This window comes from Misgurnus anguillicaudatus, chromosome 17 (assembly GCF_027580225.2).
Source record: "Misgurnus anguillicaudatus chromosome 17, ASM2758022v2, whole genome shotgun sequence".
In the NCBI taxonomy this organism is placed as follows: domain Eukaryota; kingdom Metazoa; phylum Chordata; class Actinopteri; order Cypriniformes; family Cobitidae; genus Misgurnus; species Misgurnus anguillicaudatus.
The window spans coordinates 10,000,930-10,017,428 of NC_073353.2; the positions used below are offsets into that span (position 1 = coordinate 10,000,930).

General features: G+C 36.8%; 2 protein-coding genes across 3 annotated transcripts in view; both read right to left on the minus strand.

The window, feature by feature from the left end:
- The window catches only part of tmprss3a (transmembrane serine protease 3a), a 36,460-nt gene extending 26,252 nt beyond the window's left edge, over positions 1-10,208 (minus strand). For both annotated transcript variants that reach the window (XR_012358263.1, XM_055214956.2), the window contains exon 1: positions 10,079-10,208. The gene's annotated coding sequence lies outside the window, so the exon portion shown is untranslated. The remainder of the gene's footprint in view (positions 1-10,078) is intronic.
- On the minus strand, positions 9,989-13,733 carry fgf9 (fibroblast growth factor 9). The gene is made up of 4 exons (XM_055214958.2): positions 11,969-13,733; positions 10,654-10,773; positions 10,410-10,513; positions 9,989-10,210 (listed from the first exon to the last, which is right to left on the minus strand). The coding sequence occupies exons 1-4, from the start codon at positions 12,126-12,128 to the stop codon at positions 10,028-10,030; spliced, it is 567 nt and encodes a 188-aa protein (XP_055070933.2). The 5' UTR covers positions 12,129-13,733; the 3' UTR covers positions 9,989-10,027.
- Positions 13,734-16,499: the final 2,766 nt, after the last annotated feature.

Genomic DNA, 16,499 nt, shown 5'->3' on the forward strand with positions numbered 1-16,499 from the left:
ACACCTGGATTAATCAGTTTGTCCAATAATGGCAGACAGGAAACAAGGAGCAGGCTGAAGTTCAGGAAGTAGTGCAGCTGGGCATAAAGCCTATTCCTAGTCCTATCACATATTTACTAGTTGAGAAACACTGCCCTAGGTTATAGGTCCCTGGACTTTACTTTAAGAAGTAGCTCACCTACTTTTAAGTTTGATCTGAGGTTGCTACACATAAGTTGTGTATACTCTGTTCTGTGTCTTCTGAACAGATAATAAAGCAAGTTAATACAAACATACAAATTTGTGCTTATTCCCTCACCCAATGAGAATTGATAAGAGAATCGATAAGGAATAGGATCGATAAGCAACATTGATAATGGAATCGGAATCGTTAAATTCTCATCAATTCCCATCCCTATACGTGACTTACAAAGTCCTTGGAGCAGGCGATGTTGCTGTTGGGCAGAAGTGAGGCGAACAGCCCCCAGCTGCATGGGCTCGGCTTTGGGTGTAGTAGGGGGAGAAAGACTTTCCAGTTCTGGGGTCTCAAAATTCACAGAGCTCTGCCAGTTGGCTGTGAGGCCCCGTTGGCGACGTAACAAGAGTTTATTTAAACACGCACACAGAAAACTAGCAAGGAAAGGCAGTCTCTTTTGGCATAGCACAACAGCGGGCAGCAAACCAGGAGTAGATAAAATGTTTATAAATGTATTTTATTGTGAGTTTTATTCTAAGTTCTTAGAAATTTTTGATTGAGGTAAACTGTATTACAGCACATGTAATAAGAATTATAGGACATGTAATATTATTAATAATGTAATGTTATTAATAAAAAGTAAACGAGATACCATGTTGGCATGGGTTTTTAATGTGGTGTATTTGGCATCTGCAATAAAGTAACAAAATAAATAAATAAAATGAAGATAAAATAAAAATAATATTAACCCATTTATGTAGTAAAATTAACCCAATGTTTAAATAAAAATGAAACCATCCTTTGGGTTAAAAACAACCCATTTGCTGGTTAAAATTAACAACCTAAATTTATGGGTCAAGTTAGCCCGGCGGGTGTTCTTTCTTATATTTACCAAGACTTCAGGGCACGGGAATGTGATTGGTTGAGCCTGGTCAAGTTCGGAAAAATAAAATGGTGGCCAATAATGCGGTTAGAGCACGAATTGAAGGTAATATTTTCACGTTTTACACCTTTTGATTAGATTTCTAGCGAGAAATTAGTACTGTAGTTTTCAAATATGGGATTAGTTATCACAAAGGTGCTCTTTGTTTCCATTTTAAACAGAATTCTGTTACGCTGCCTACACTGTAAAAAATAAATTGTTGGCTCAATTAATTATTTTTTAGTAACTAGTTCCACAGAAATTTTACGTTCACTCAATTTCTGTCACCAAAGTGTTACCTGGATTGATGTTTTTTAGTTGGCCCAAATTTGACTCAAATATAAAAAAGTATGTTGGCTCAATTAGCTTTATAGTTCATTCAACTAAAATGTTTTAATCAGTTGAATCTTTAAAAACTTACAGCAAAGACTCTGTCAATTAACATTTAAGTATTCACTCAATGTTTTATGTGTTACTTCAATTAATATTTATTATTTGGGATTTTTTTAATAACATTTTTAAATTATTTATCAAATAATTTATGCTGGTGTTGTAAACAAAATAATTAACTTCAGTCACATAAAAACAAAAGCTTTTTATTCACTTAGTCACTTATCATACAGAATTAAGTCTTTAAATAGAGGGCATAAAACAGTCCAAAAAGCCTCCAAAGTCAGTCAGAACATCTCCAGGGCCATTTAGGAGACTTTCCTCAGCCAGTCCAAGCGGAGACTGTCTCGCTATGTCTCGGGTCTGCCTGTCACATCATCTCCACTCTGGTTTGATAAACAGAAGAATAAACACACACACATAAATAAATAACATGTTTAATATAATAAAGTTTGACGGTGAAAGACTTTATTCCCTTAATAACGTTAATGTTAGGCCAAATTTCCCTCAGACATCACACATTAAACACTATTGGGCGGTTTTCTCGGACAGGGCTTTTCACTGACTAAAATAACTTACTGACATCTCTTAACATATGAGTGCTATTGTTTTGTCTCAAAATGCACGCCAGTATTGTATTATATAAGGTTTGTTTGTAAAAATGTCCCAATTATAATAAAGACCGAGTTCTAAACTCTGTCCGGTAAACCAACCCTATTATCTTAACTAAAATAGCTCCACTTTACTTCGGACACATAACATAAACACACTTCTAAATATATCTTTACAAAAATATCATTACAAAAACGTCGAGTATTTGCGTCTTTGCCAATTAATATATTCTAAAATTAACATTTAATTACAAACACTTACCTGACATGAACTTGAGGAAACGGCTGACGTGTGTCCTTCCTTGTGTGAATCAGTAAGTGATTCCAGCTGTTGCGTGCGGATTGATCTCAGATGAAATGACCTGTGATCCAGATCCTTCCGAGTTAAAACATTTTAAATTCAGAATACACAGACGCACGCGCATACATACATACATGCACACGCGCGAGCACGCGCGCGCGCGCGCACACACGCACGCACACGGGTACACACACGGGTATATTTAGAAGTTTTAAGATTGTTATAATATTGGGACTATTTCTCCACTCGCACCTACCGCTCTGAAGTTCAAATTCGCAGGCAGTACGCAGCCCAGTTATAACAAATGTGAAAGATATGAAATATCATTCAACAGCGATATCATTTAAGTGCAATCCTAAAATATGATTTAAAACATACCGGTAAACCTTTTATTATTAAGTATAAGAAATTAAAATGAATTAAATCGCATGTTTAAACGCCACAGAGATATCAGAGCCAGCAGTCGATTTCTGATGGGCTTGCCGAGGCGAGGCTGCGCTGGGCGGGGTGTGAGCGCTTAAGTGTCTGTGATTTTCTGGAGCTCAAATGGAGCTCTTCTCCGTCCGAAAGTGTCCGAGCACATTTTTAAATAGACGCTATCTATATTAACCGACCGCATATTTAAACTTAAAGCACATACATTCACGCCTGAACAACTCTTAAAATTACATTTTGTTACCAAATAACAGTAATATTATGAGCATTTTGCTGTCAGGAAACATAGCTGTCATAAGTCCACATATTGACCAGATTTGTCTTAATTGGTTCAGTCAACACTAGCCATTCTGAATGTTGACTGAATTTGGAAATAACCATTCACTTAATGTTTTAAACACAGATTTATCTAGACTTAAAATAATATGTCTACTCAACTAAGCCCAAACAAGAACATTGGTTTAACTTATATATTTTTGCCCTTCCAACATTTCATTAATTGGATTTTTTACAGTGTATAAAGGCTGTCCAAATACTTTTCCTGGAGCTGCCTTCATGCTGCCAAAGTCATAGCCTCTTGAGTCAGCGAGACAACAAGTCAACTGCCTTAAGCCGTATACGTGAAAGTACGCGCACAGTCGAACGCACAGCCTTGCAAAGTATCGTTTATTTGACTCATACATGTACACAGACATTCGACGCCTGCGCATTGTGACAAAATGCAATGTATCTCCTGTACTTGTCAACTTTTGAAGTGGATCAAATAAGTTCATCAAAGTTGTCCTTTGACAATAATGGGTTCATATTTTGGTTTTAGGACAACTTTTATGAAAGGTTTTGATCCACTTTAACCCTCAAGAGTTCCTTTAAAAAACTTCCTTAAATGTTCCTAAGGCCACAAAATGACACCTTCACAAAAACTGCTCTAAAAATATCATACGTCAATATTTTTTTTTTTTCATTTTAAACTATGCAGTTTTTTATAACTACTTCTTTCTGAAACATACATATGAAATATGAATTAAATTTGTGGAAATTTTAACCCTTTATATGCCTGTTTGTTTACAATACCCCATGTTTTTTTAACAGAAAAAACAAAAAAATAAATATTTTCCAAAAAACACATTTGAACCACCATGTGATTATTATTATTATTATACCCCGAGATGGGTCAAAGATTGGTAGCAACATTGATTTTCATGCATTGTTATTTTTTGAACAAGGTCAGATTTTATAAAAAACTTCCTTAAGTGTTCCTAATGCCACAAAATGACACCTTCCCAAAAACTGCTCTAAAAATATCATACGTCAATATTTTTTTTCATTTTAAATGATGCAGTCTTTTAGAACTACTTCTGCTTGAAACATACATATCAAATATTAATAAAATTTGTGGAAATTTTAACCCTTTATATGCCTGTTTGTTTACATTAGCCCATGTTTTTTTTAACAGAAAAAACAAAAAAACTAAATATTTTCCAAAAAACACATTTGAACCACCATGTGATTATTGTTATTATTATACCCCGAGATGGGTCAAAGATTGGTAGCAACATTGATTTTCATGCATTGTTATTTTATGAACAAGGTCAGATTTTATAAAAAACTTCCTTAAGTGTTCCTAAAGCCACAAAATGACACCTTCCTAAAAATTGCTCTAAAAATATCATATGTCAATATTTTTTCCACTTTAAATGATTCAGTCTTTTAGAACTACTTCTGCCTGAAACATACATATGAAATATTAATTAAGTTTGTGGAAATTTTAACCCTTTACATGCCAGTTTGTTTACATTAACCCATGTTTTTTAACAGAAAAAACAAAAAATCTAAATATTTTCCCCCCAAAAAACATTTGAACTACCATTTGATTATAATTATTTTTAGACCCTAGGATGCGTCAAAGATTGGCAGCAACATTGATTTTGATGCATTGTTATTTTTGAACAGGGTCAGATTTTATACAGAACTCACACTTCCTAAGGCCAAAATTATCCTAAGGCCAAAATGACACCTTCCCAAAAACTGCTCTAAAAATATCATATATCAATAATTTTTCCACTTTAAACTATTAAATCTTTTAACACAACTTCTTCCTGAAACATACATGTCAAATATGAATTAAATTTGTGGAAATTTTAACCCTTTAAATGCCAATATGTTAATTAATTAATCAAACCACAGTGTTCGCCTGATGTCGTGAAACCTTTTGTGGGACACCGTAGCCCAGATAGTGACCTGTCCTGATTTCTCACTCTAGAGACTAAGGACCGATTCATTTTTTATCTGTAAACACCGGTCAGAATGAGCAGCCCCACATTAGCCTGCAGTTTCTCTGTCTCAAGATCTCTCCAGTCTGTGACTGTCTCCCATGTAGGTTTGTCATGGCCTCAATATGCTGCAGGATTTCATGCATCAGCATCAATGAAAAGCTTGAAGTCAGGGCACTGATTCGGGCAGTGGCATAGTTTGTGAGCCCTGGGATCAAATCTCTGGCTGCTGTGAAGTAGCGGAGCGTTTCCATGTTTGTGGGAGACCAGAAGATTTTTCAATATTTGACATCCATCCTGCCGCCACTTCATCCATCTCCTCTCCGCTCTCACCTTCTGACAAGTCTTCTGAAGATCCTTCTAATGAATTAGACTCCAGCTGATCTACTTCTACCTCTGAGGCGCCCGTGTCGACCTCAGAATACTCGGAGGAAGATGAGGAGCCATCCTCGCTCTTGAAGTGCATGATTATTTCAGGAGCCTTATGTGTGCTGTAATGCCTTGCCATTTTTACTACTTCTGCTATACTGTTCATACTTATAGCAGTGTACTTGCATAAACAACATGAGCGAGAAACAAAATGAACATTGATTTTGTTTCGGTTCTGGCCTCTCATCGTTTTTATTACTGAATTAGTTTATAACGCAGAATGTGCCCTTCAAAGAGAGAAGAATTTGGATATGTTGAATATGCCCCCCCTGCCCCACTCAACACCGACCCCACCCCGACATCACCCCACCCCCTTACCACTCAGACACACTTTTTTTTACACACACACCAATTTTTAACATTAAAGTGTATGTTGCAGGTTAACCACCACTGTCGATTAATGGGTACATAAATCACTCAAGATATGTGTATAATTTTTAAAATGTCTCAAAAATGGTCTTAAAGACCACTTTTTTTAAGTTTTTGGTATTAACGGTTTTTTTAACGCAATTCTGCGATGACGTCACGTTGGGGAGAAGTGGAGACAGACTCAGCCAGAGCCATAGAGATAGATGAGACATTTATTGCTGTTTAATATTACGTATATAATTTGGAAATCATATATACATCGTAGGAAATATATAATGTGTTATACTGCAAAGTTACCTTGCTAATTATTATTTATGATATATGTGGAGATAAATAAAACTTCGCAAATCTGCTGATTTGATCCATTCATGTCCTGACCACCAGGCTAGAGATTTTTAAACATCCTTAATCCACACTTACTAGTCTATCAAATAATATCTCAAATATATTGTTTTGTGAAATAAAAGGATGCTTTGTTATATTGTTTATGCGATTATAACGAATCACACGATCATTTTATGCAGCAGCAGTCAGCAGCTGCAGCACACTCGGATCCGACCGCATACATACTGTAATAAACAGGCGTTCGGCGGCTTTTTACATCACGACAGGCTAAGCCATTTGAGGAGGAACCGCTCATTGATCACCGTATTTTTATAAATCCTGTACATGTTTGGACCTGCCGAACAGGTTGAGCACTTTTATATACTTTATTGAGCAGAGAGGCTGCCTGCACAGTTTGACCAGCGGGCTGCGGGAACCGGCGCACATCACGCCGCCAGACGGTGTTGCTAATATAACTCGAAATGTATAACTATTATTAGATCGGCCCTGGAAAGTCCCGACTCTCTCGATTGCCATTCCGCTACTGGCTGTAAGAAAGTGAGTGCGTTTGGGTCGCTGGTCCCCGCGAACAGACGTGACGTGCTTCACTCACCTTCAAGGATTAGAGACATGCTGCCAAAACCGTTTGTGCTGAAGATCGCATAAAGTTACACCCATTTCAGGCAGGATCATGGACCCCCTCAAGCCAGAATGAACGAGTATGTTCAGTGGTTGTTTACTTTCTACACGAAGATATGCTTACCTTATGCTATCTGGCTGTCTGCCTATCTCTCTATCCTAGCCTATACATCTGTCTGTCTGTCTGTCTGTCTATCTATCTGTCTATCTGTCTATCTGTCTATCTATCTATGTATCTATGTATGTATGTATGTATGTATGTATGTATGTATGTATGTATGTATGTATTTATCTATTATCTGCGCTATCAGAACTGTACTTTACTCGTCTTTCTATAGTCATTCTCAATGCTCTCAAGGCGGCTTTGGTCAATTCTCTCCCCAGCGTGACGTCATACAGTGCGTTGTGAGGGAAAGGAGAATCATTGCAAATTGCTGTACTTTTTCATACTTTTTCGGGTTTTGTGATACCCAACAACATAAAATACAATGGATAACAGTTTAAATGTTTATTATCAACAAGCAAATTGCACAAATTCGTTGAAAAATTTTACCTGCAAAACGCCCTTTAAAGGTTTATCTTTTCAGCAGCTATGCGGTCCGCAGAAAACAGCAAAAATTGAGACATTTTGATTAATGCATGAAATGGTAAAAAGTAGCGCCACCTGGTGGACAAGTATCAAAATTAAAACTTCAAGGCCAGTAGTTCAAAATGATATATTGACATAAAGGTATGTATTAGTTTATGTTAAGATAAATGGGGGGTTAAAAATGGTAGTTATAATGGTTTTCAATGGGGCATTTTTTGTCCTTAGGAACACATTAGTCGGTTTTTGCGTAGCTTAGCCATTGTATCAAAAATGATTAACCTTTGGCAAGTTTGGGCAATATTCAATCATCACAGTCAAGATGGTTTAAAAATCAAAATGGCACAAAATGTCCCTAGGAACTCTTAAGGGTTAAATGTTGACTAGTGTACATTCTCCTGTAGGCACATACACAACCTATGCCTACAATGTATGCAGGATTTGAAAAATCTGATGGTTTGCATACAGTAGGCGCACACTCTTCTGATGATGAAAATTGCGTCACACAAACTATATGCGAACCATCGCTTATACTGTATGTAAAAACAGGATTATACTTTGGCCTTTTGTTTTCTGACACAACCCTGAAGCCATTGGTTGCAATTTGCATCTCATCACTAGATGCCATTAAAATTTACATAAAGCACCTTTAAAGAAGCAGAGTTTGCAAATGATTTCATTTAACATGTTTATAATTTGGGGTTCAGCACTGTCAAATGGATTACGTTTTTTACAATAAGATTAATTATTAGGTTTATTAGGCATGGACATGCCTTTATAAAGTGCACAGCATTTTAAATATGCAATACATGTTCATTTATAGATTGCAAGAGAATGAAGTTTACAGAGAATCTTACAACATAATGAATATAGTTTGGTTATAAACACATTTTAAAAATTAATAAATACATCCTGTATTATAAACACTCATAAAAAACTGCAAAGAAATATAAAAAACTATTGCTGCGTCCGAAAACTCTAAATTGCTGCCTTCTGAGGCAGCTTTCCAAGGCAGGAAGGCATCAAGGGATGTCCGAATTCAATGTTAGGTTTACTTCCTGTCTCCTGAGATACCTATGCATGGGCGTACAATAAGAATTTGATTGGTCGAGCCTGGTCGAGTTCGAAAAAATAAAATGGCGGCCAAGGTAGCAGGTGGAGCACAAATTTAGTGTAAATAAAGGTATATTTTCACTTTTTACACCTTTTAATTGCATTTCTAGCGAGAAATTAGTATTGTACTTTTCAAATATGTGATTAGTTATCACAAAGGTGCTCTCTGCTTATATTTCAAACACGCTGCCTTTGAAGTGTGTCCGAAAGTCTTTCTCTGAGCTGCCTTCATGCCTCCGAAGTCATTTCCTCATGAGGCAGCGAGGCAACGAGTCATTGCCTTGAGTTTTCGGATGCAGCCTATATCACATTCACATTTAAGTCAGTCAGTCGTTTACACTGTCAGAATGAAATGGTCAAAAAAGGTCCCTTGTTATCACTTGGGTGGTAGCATTTCAGAAAATACACCTTTGCACCTAAAGAGTTCATATTAGTATCACAGAGGTACATATTGGTACAAAATATATGCATATATTTGTATTAAAAATATATAAGACTTTATAGGTGTGTTCAAAAATGTGCCGCTTTTGGGTGTGTCCTTTAAATGCAAATAAGATGATCTCTGTACTAAATGGCAGTGCCGTAGTTGGATAGAGACAGCGCCCAGTTATGCAAAGTTGAAAAACACGTCCACCGGGGTGGGGAAACAATCCAACCGTCTCCATTGACTTTGTATTGCGAGAGGCCGCCTCCTTGTCATTTCTGGCTTATAACAAAAAATTAATGAAAAACAGAATAATGCCTAAAAGCTGCTGTGTGACAACATGTACAGCTAACAAGTAAAAAAAACAAGAAATAAGATTTTATAAGCTGACAAGCAGTAAAACCCAGCCTTTAGGGAGAAAAATGTGGATCGCCAAATACGTTTCCTCCTAGTGGACGCAGTTCTACTAATAGTAGTATGAAAAGTTGCCTTTTTCCACTTTTGTGTCTTTAAACGCTCGTTTTTTTAGGTCGACAGTTTTTCAGCTTGTTAGCTGTATATATTGTCACACGGCAGCATTTTGCCAATATTCTGTTTTTTTATAAGCCAGAATTGACAAGGATGCGGCCTCTCCCAATACAAAGTCAATGGATACGGTTGGACCCCCCCCCCCCCCCCCGGTGGGCGTGGTTTTCAGGTTATGACGCGCTGTGCTCTGTCTCTATAGTGCAGATTGGGGGGGGGGGGTTATCCCCTTCTGACATCACAAGGGGAGCCAAATTTAAATGACCTATTTTTTACATGCTTGCAGAGAATGGTAACTGAGTTGTTCTTTGTCACATTTTCTAGATTGATTGAAGCAATGGGAACATAAACAAAGTCAGTTTTAATGATATGTCCCCTTTAATGGTACATATTTGGATGTTTTTAGGGACAGCTTGGGACCAGTTTAAAAATTTTTCGACAGTTTAAAATCAATAAAAATTCAGTGTTAAAAACTGGAAATCAATCTTTGACAGTATGTTACTGTATGCAGGTTTTAGGGTGATTTGCGAGGCAGGAAGTGTGTACAGGCCTGTTGGGGACCCACCCTCTTTCCTCTTCTCATCCGCCCTTGCTGTGACAGTGCCAGGTATAGCCGTGGATGAGACAGAGAGGAATAGGTGTTGTGGTGGTTTTCCTCCATGTGCTCTTTAAAAAGACACTTGTTTGAAAACTGTTTCTACAACAAAGAAACATGTTATATGTTTATGCATACTTGTAAATGTTTAATTATTTCAAGCTGCTCTTGATATTAATACGGATATACCTTTTAAATAGATAGTATAAAGTAGGTGCCTTTTAGTTTATAGATATAAATAGATGATAGTAATATGAGAGTATGACTGAATAATAGTTGAGTAATTGATGGCTTCTCTCACCATTCCAAGGGCAATTCCTTTTTCATTCATGCACAAATACAGCTCACTCCTCACACCATAAATACCCACAACACCAGGACTCGTGGCAAACACTCTTAACAAGCCTTAAAGATACACAGAAAATAAGGGGAAAGATTATAAGTGATAGAAAGATTGCATAAATAAATAAACTAAAATAAAATAAATAGCGATGACATTAAAGTATTCTACTGTTGTTTAGTAAATAAATGAATATAAATCCTACTGTATTCAGATGGCTCATGTACACCGCACACACTTCCATTCCTCAGAATCTGTATGTGGAAACCAATCCCAATACGACAATAGAGAAGCTGATGTGTGTTAGGCCCTCCAGCTGGATTTACTGTCAGATAAATGAGATTTCTTAAGCAAAATAAAATAATATTACAGCATTTATGCTCATCCACTTGTTACAACTAGTTGATTGCGTCAATTTGTTGATTTGCAATATTTACAAACTTACGGTTTGTTTTTATGGTCTTTTATACATAAAATTATTATATTCTTATAAACCTCATGGATATGAAAGAATTATTTGATTTTAAAATATATTTATATGAGAAAAGAAAAACACAATGGAGTGACCCATGAACCCAAAGCAAGATACTTTGAGAAATGTTTGTAACCAAACCGTTCGTGAGCCCCATTAACTTCCACAGTACTCCTTTTTCCTACTATGAAAGTGAATGGGGCTTACAAAATATCTAATTTTGTGTTCATCAGAACCAATAAATTTATACAGGTGTGTAACAACATGAGAGTGGGCAAATGATGACAGAATTTTCATTTTTGGGTAAACTATCCCTTTAATTGCACAAAAATGTATGATTATCATACAAAACACCACACCCTAACCCCATCCCTAACCCTAATGGGGGCAAAAGCAAATCATACAAAAATCCACAAATGTGGTTGTACGAACGAGGTCGCAAGAATGAACGAATTAGTCACCTCGTAAAATATTGAAATAGAATTGCCATGAGTTAGCGTTGCATGATTTGCTATCTGTATAAAGTTGTTGATATGCAACACAGATCTGGCCTTGTGTCTTTGAAGTGACTAAACTTTACAAAAGTATCATAAGACTATTAGGAAACAATCACATGGCACTGCTTCCTCTGACATTAAAAATAAAGTATCACATGATATGTTTACGCAAAATAGGGTGAGTTGGTTGTGCTATTTCTAAAAATATTCATATATAAACTACATTGTGGTTCTCATGATGCACATTGCTGTCTATAAATGCATTCAGAATCAGAAATAAGGCCTTGAGTGCCTTGTTTGCTTTCATTTGACATCTACAAAATAATATTACTGTATTTATTATATTTATCATAAAAAGCATTAATCCTATTAATATTAATGTTCATTATGTCATAAATGTATTAGCAAAATGCTAATAATATAATACATAAATACATTATTTCTAATGTTTCATGTATTAAATGCTATCTATTAGCACTGAAGACTAACTTCAGATTAACACAAATTTTTCAAGCAATTCGATTTGTTACAATCTACTTATGTCAACGTACCTTTCTCTTTCACTTTCGTTCCACTCATTGAGAGCAGCCACATTCGTCTAAGTCGTTCTGCTTCATCACCTGAGAATTCAGTATCTATATCTGTGCAGTCACACATCATACACAATGACAATATAACTGATGAGCATAAAACCATCCAGTGGAAATCCATGTCATAAAGTCCGCAAATGCAAACAGTGTCTCCATGTGAACCACATGGACATGCTGTCAACTTGTGACCGCAATGGCACCTGTAGTACTGAGGCCCTTATCCCCGTTTCATTCCCGAAACCACCAGTGTTGTGCCTAATATAAGCTTTAGAGTATCTTCTACATATAAACTCAGCTGAACAAAGTGTCCTTCATTTAACATAAACAGAGTTCACTCTACAGGGTCAGCGTGCCTTAACATTTCGCATTTCTGTGTTTTGCACGATCCTCCTATCTCCATCCTTTGTACACATATCTTCTCAGCTCTGATAGCTACACCAAATGAACAATCTGAAAAGATGCGCACAGGAAAGAACAAGCGTGCCCACGCTGATATACTTTAACTGTTGTTCACATACTGTGACATTTTTAGCGTTATCACGGTAAGTGATGTGAGGTGACGTAAGAGACATAAAAATAAGGTTTACAGTAGGGATAATGTACGTCACCAACAACAAATGTAAAAATTCCTAGCGATATGCTACACTGGGGGCGGTGAAAAAGTTTGCCCCTTTACATTCGATAGACTCCATAGAGTTGCAATTGAAGACTCGACATCTCTTCAGTATGGCCTTTGACTATAGCAACCTTTCAAATTTGTTTTAATTGCATATAAGTTTTGTGTATGTATTAGTTTTTTTTCATTGCAGCACTTTGGGCAAGGGTTTGGTGCTACTGGAAGAGTTTTTTTAAAAATACAACGCTATAATGTCCTTCGTGTGTAGGTTTAATCAATCTCTGTATTAGGGATGCTCAGATCAGGATTTTTGCAGCTGATACCGAGTACCAATTTGGTGACGTCATGATCGGCTGATATAAATGCCCAATACTGATTCTTTAAGCTAATATGTAATATGTCTCAAATTGCACCCGCATTAAGGAGCCCTATGATGACAAATGTAAATAAAAAGATCGGTTCATGAGATCTGCAAGTATAGCAAGTCTTTATCCACTAGATCAGAGGTGGGAAAAATTAAGGCCATTGGGCACTGTTATCCAGCACGCGAAGCAGTTTATAATTTTATATTAAACAGTATTGGATTTTTTGGTCCAGAATTACGAATTTGATGCAATACCATCAACATCCAAAAGGTGTCGCTAGTGCTGAAGAACTTGACTGGGAAATAAGCCCGTCAGGGCGGCAACAAAATAGAAAAATAAACACTGAATATTGCGTGTTTAAAGCATATCGGACAGCAAAAACACATCAGACAGAAGCCGGTATGTGTTAAATGCCAAGAAGTAGTGCCATTTTTAAAGACCAAAGTTTTTAACATCATGTTGATAAGCAATAATTATCTTCCAATGCACATGGCATGATTTCCCCTTAAAGGCGGAGTCCACAATGTTTGAAAAACGCTTTGGAAAAGGAGACGGGCCGACTACCAAAACACACTCATAGCCAATCAGCAGAAAGGAGCGTGTCTACTAACCGACATCCTTGCTGGGTTTGCGTTTGTGTGGGGTGGGTCTATCAACAGAAGGTCCAGATTCTATTGGGGTAGGGGCGTGTTTGTTTAGGTGATTTCAAATATCAACATTGGCTTTCAAACATCGTGGACTCCGCCTTTAATGAAGCATTCTTTGGAGGAAAGCACCACCGTTTTTCGGTATTTTGCTGTGATCTTGCATCAACTAATTAATACACACCTATCTTTTTTCAATGCGTGCACTTTTAATCTTTTGTGCCATCATACTTACTCGTGTAACTACTCCTGTAACCGTCTTTAAATAGGGAAAACATGAAAGTGTTTGGTGGCTAAATTCATCCCTGTTTAGATCCTAAGGAATGAATGGGGCTAGGCCAAACGCCAACACATTCACAAGGCGCAGCACAAAGATCAAAAGTGCATGCATTGAAAGAAGATAGGTATGTATTAATTCGTCTAAGGCTATGTCCACACGAAGCCGGTGCATTCCCTATCCGATAATTTTTTTTCCTTGCTCTAAAAAAATAACCCGTAAACACAAAACCACTGAAACCAACTGAAAGCGGTGTAGTATATATGCCGGGCCAGTATAGGGGGCGCTGTAATTCTGCCACAGATATACACTATACACGAAGAGAAGACTTTGAGCATGCGCATAACCAACGTATGGTGTTGTCCATTATTGCTTGTTGGTCACCACAATTGCATAGAAGCAATAGATTTTGCTGTAATAAAGCTAGTAGGCTTTAGTAGCTTCTGTAGCACGAACACAATCACGTAGTCCGCCGTTATTGTTGTTGCTGTAACGTGTGACGCTTCCGACACGTGATGTGATGACGTTTTCGCTTCACAAAATATACGGATTGGCTGTACAGATGAAACCGCAAGGGTGTCGGTTTCAGATTTATCCACTTTAGGACCCGGTTTTAAAAAATAGCGGATTCAGTCTCCCAAAACGCTGGATCCGTGTGGATGAAACGCCAATACGATAACAAATTTATACGTATACAGTGATACGCGTCTCCGTGTGGACAGCCCCTAAGTTGAGGTAAGAACATAATAAAATTTTGAAAAACGGTTGTGTTTTCCTTTAACTACATTAAGCATAGTTTTTTAAATTTGTTTTAACCACAAATTTGCTATGGTCTCACAATGGTATTTTATTTGTATTAAAACTGTGGTAATACAAATGGCAATTAATCTGCCAAAAACATGGTAACTACACTAATAAAACATGGTTAATCTTCTTTATGGAGATAACTGTAAAAATGGATCACAATCTCAGTATGCTAAATAAATTATTCAGACTGTAATACTCTGATGTTTTCTTCAGAACTGTATAACTGTCTGTATCCACTGATATGCATAGGAGTAAAGATTTTTTTGTTCATGAAAGTGTTTATAAAAGTAGGGTGAAGATTAAAGTATAATGTACAGTAGTAACTGAGTGTTGATTTGGCCCTTGAGTAAGAAGTTTGCCCACTGCACTTGATAAGAAAAATGTATGGTGTTAAAGCAAGTAGAGACAAAATGATACAGTATGATTTTAAGGCCCCAGGCGGCAGGGAGTTGACGTATGGGCTTCTTGTTCTCTAAAAGCACAATTGTAAATGATATGCCTCATATATCTCAGGTTTTGTCAACATTAGCCAAACTGATAACAGCTTTTATTATGGAAGGCAGGGGGCAATATTGTGGAACTTGGGTAAAGAAGGGCACTCTTCAGAGTTCACATTTAAAATGGGTTGTCAGACTTGCTTGTAGAGGATAGGTTTGCCTATTTGACATAATACCTTCCAGACAAACAGATAAATGCAAATATATAAATAGTTGCTTTGTTAACAATTTTTTGCTCCTGATAGGGTTCTACATTTGCATGTGGTTTTCAGTTAAAAAAAGCGGCTTCACAAATTTAAAATGCAAATAAAACGTACATTATACTGAGAAAATAATAGTGAATTGTTTATTAGACTGTAGCTGGGCCATTATATACAAAGTAATATCAGCAAAGTATAACAAACTAACAGGGGTAACGTGAGCAGTTTTCCAGTCAGCATGTCAAAGGCAACAAAAGGTGTAGATATATGTGGAGAACAACCTTAGGATAAACCAGCAGGGAGGGCCAGTTCTCCTCTGCCACATTACTGCATCTAGTCAAAGTGTTACTGAACCAGGGCGCTGGGGCCCACAGGGTGGCCTTATTGGGTAGAAATAGAGTTGGGGGGGGGTCCTTATTTTTCAACTTTTAAAAGTTCATGCTCTCACCTCACCAATGTTTGAATAAATAAATAAAAAAGTTGGGCGAAATTTGTTCAATATTAATATTTAAAGGTTGCTCAAGACCTTTGAAGTTTAACACATTTTCGTATTATGTAATTGTAGGAACAATTCAAAATGTTGCACAGTGTGTTTTAAATAAGTGTTTCTCAACCCTGGTCCTCAAGGACCCACTTCCAGAAAGTTTTAGATGTCTCCTTATTTAAAACACCTAAACCAACTCATCAGCCTCCTTCCAGAATGTCTCCCTATCAAACTAATAATTTAAATCATGTGTGTTAATTAAGGAGACATCTAAAACATTCTGGAAGGGGGTCCTTGAGGACCAGGGTTGAGAAACACTTATTTAAAACACACTGTGCAAAATTTTGAATTGTTCCTACAATTACATAATACGAAAATGTGTTAAACTTCAAAGGTCTTGAGCAACCTCTAAATGATATCCTAACACATTTAGGGGGTGAGATTTGAACATTAATTTTTTAAACAATTATAAGGACCACCCTAAGAGGGGCTTTAAATATTGTTTGCAATAGGGGGGCCTTGGAGTGAAAAAAGTTGAGAACCACTGATCTAGACAAGAGGATAAATGCTGCTTGTAAAAGCTAACTGGTTGTTTTTACTAT

Excerpts from the sequence above, each read along its gene's own strand:
- fgf9 (XM_055214958.2), bottom strand. The coding sequence starts at position 12,128 with ATGGATTTCCACTGGATGGTTTTATGCTCATCAGTTATATTGTCATTG. Across the intron at positions 10,774-11,968 it reads AACGAAAGTGAAAGAGAAAG|TAAATCCAGCTGGAGGGCCT; the intron begins GTACGTTGACAT and ends TTTATCTGACAG. Across the intron at positions 10,514-10,653 it reads ACATGAGCCATCTGAATACA|GCTTGTTAAGAGTGTTTGCC; the intron begins GTAGGATTTATA and ends TGTATCTTTAAG.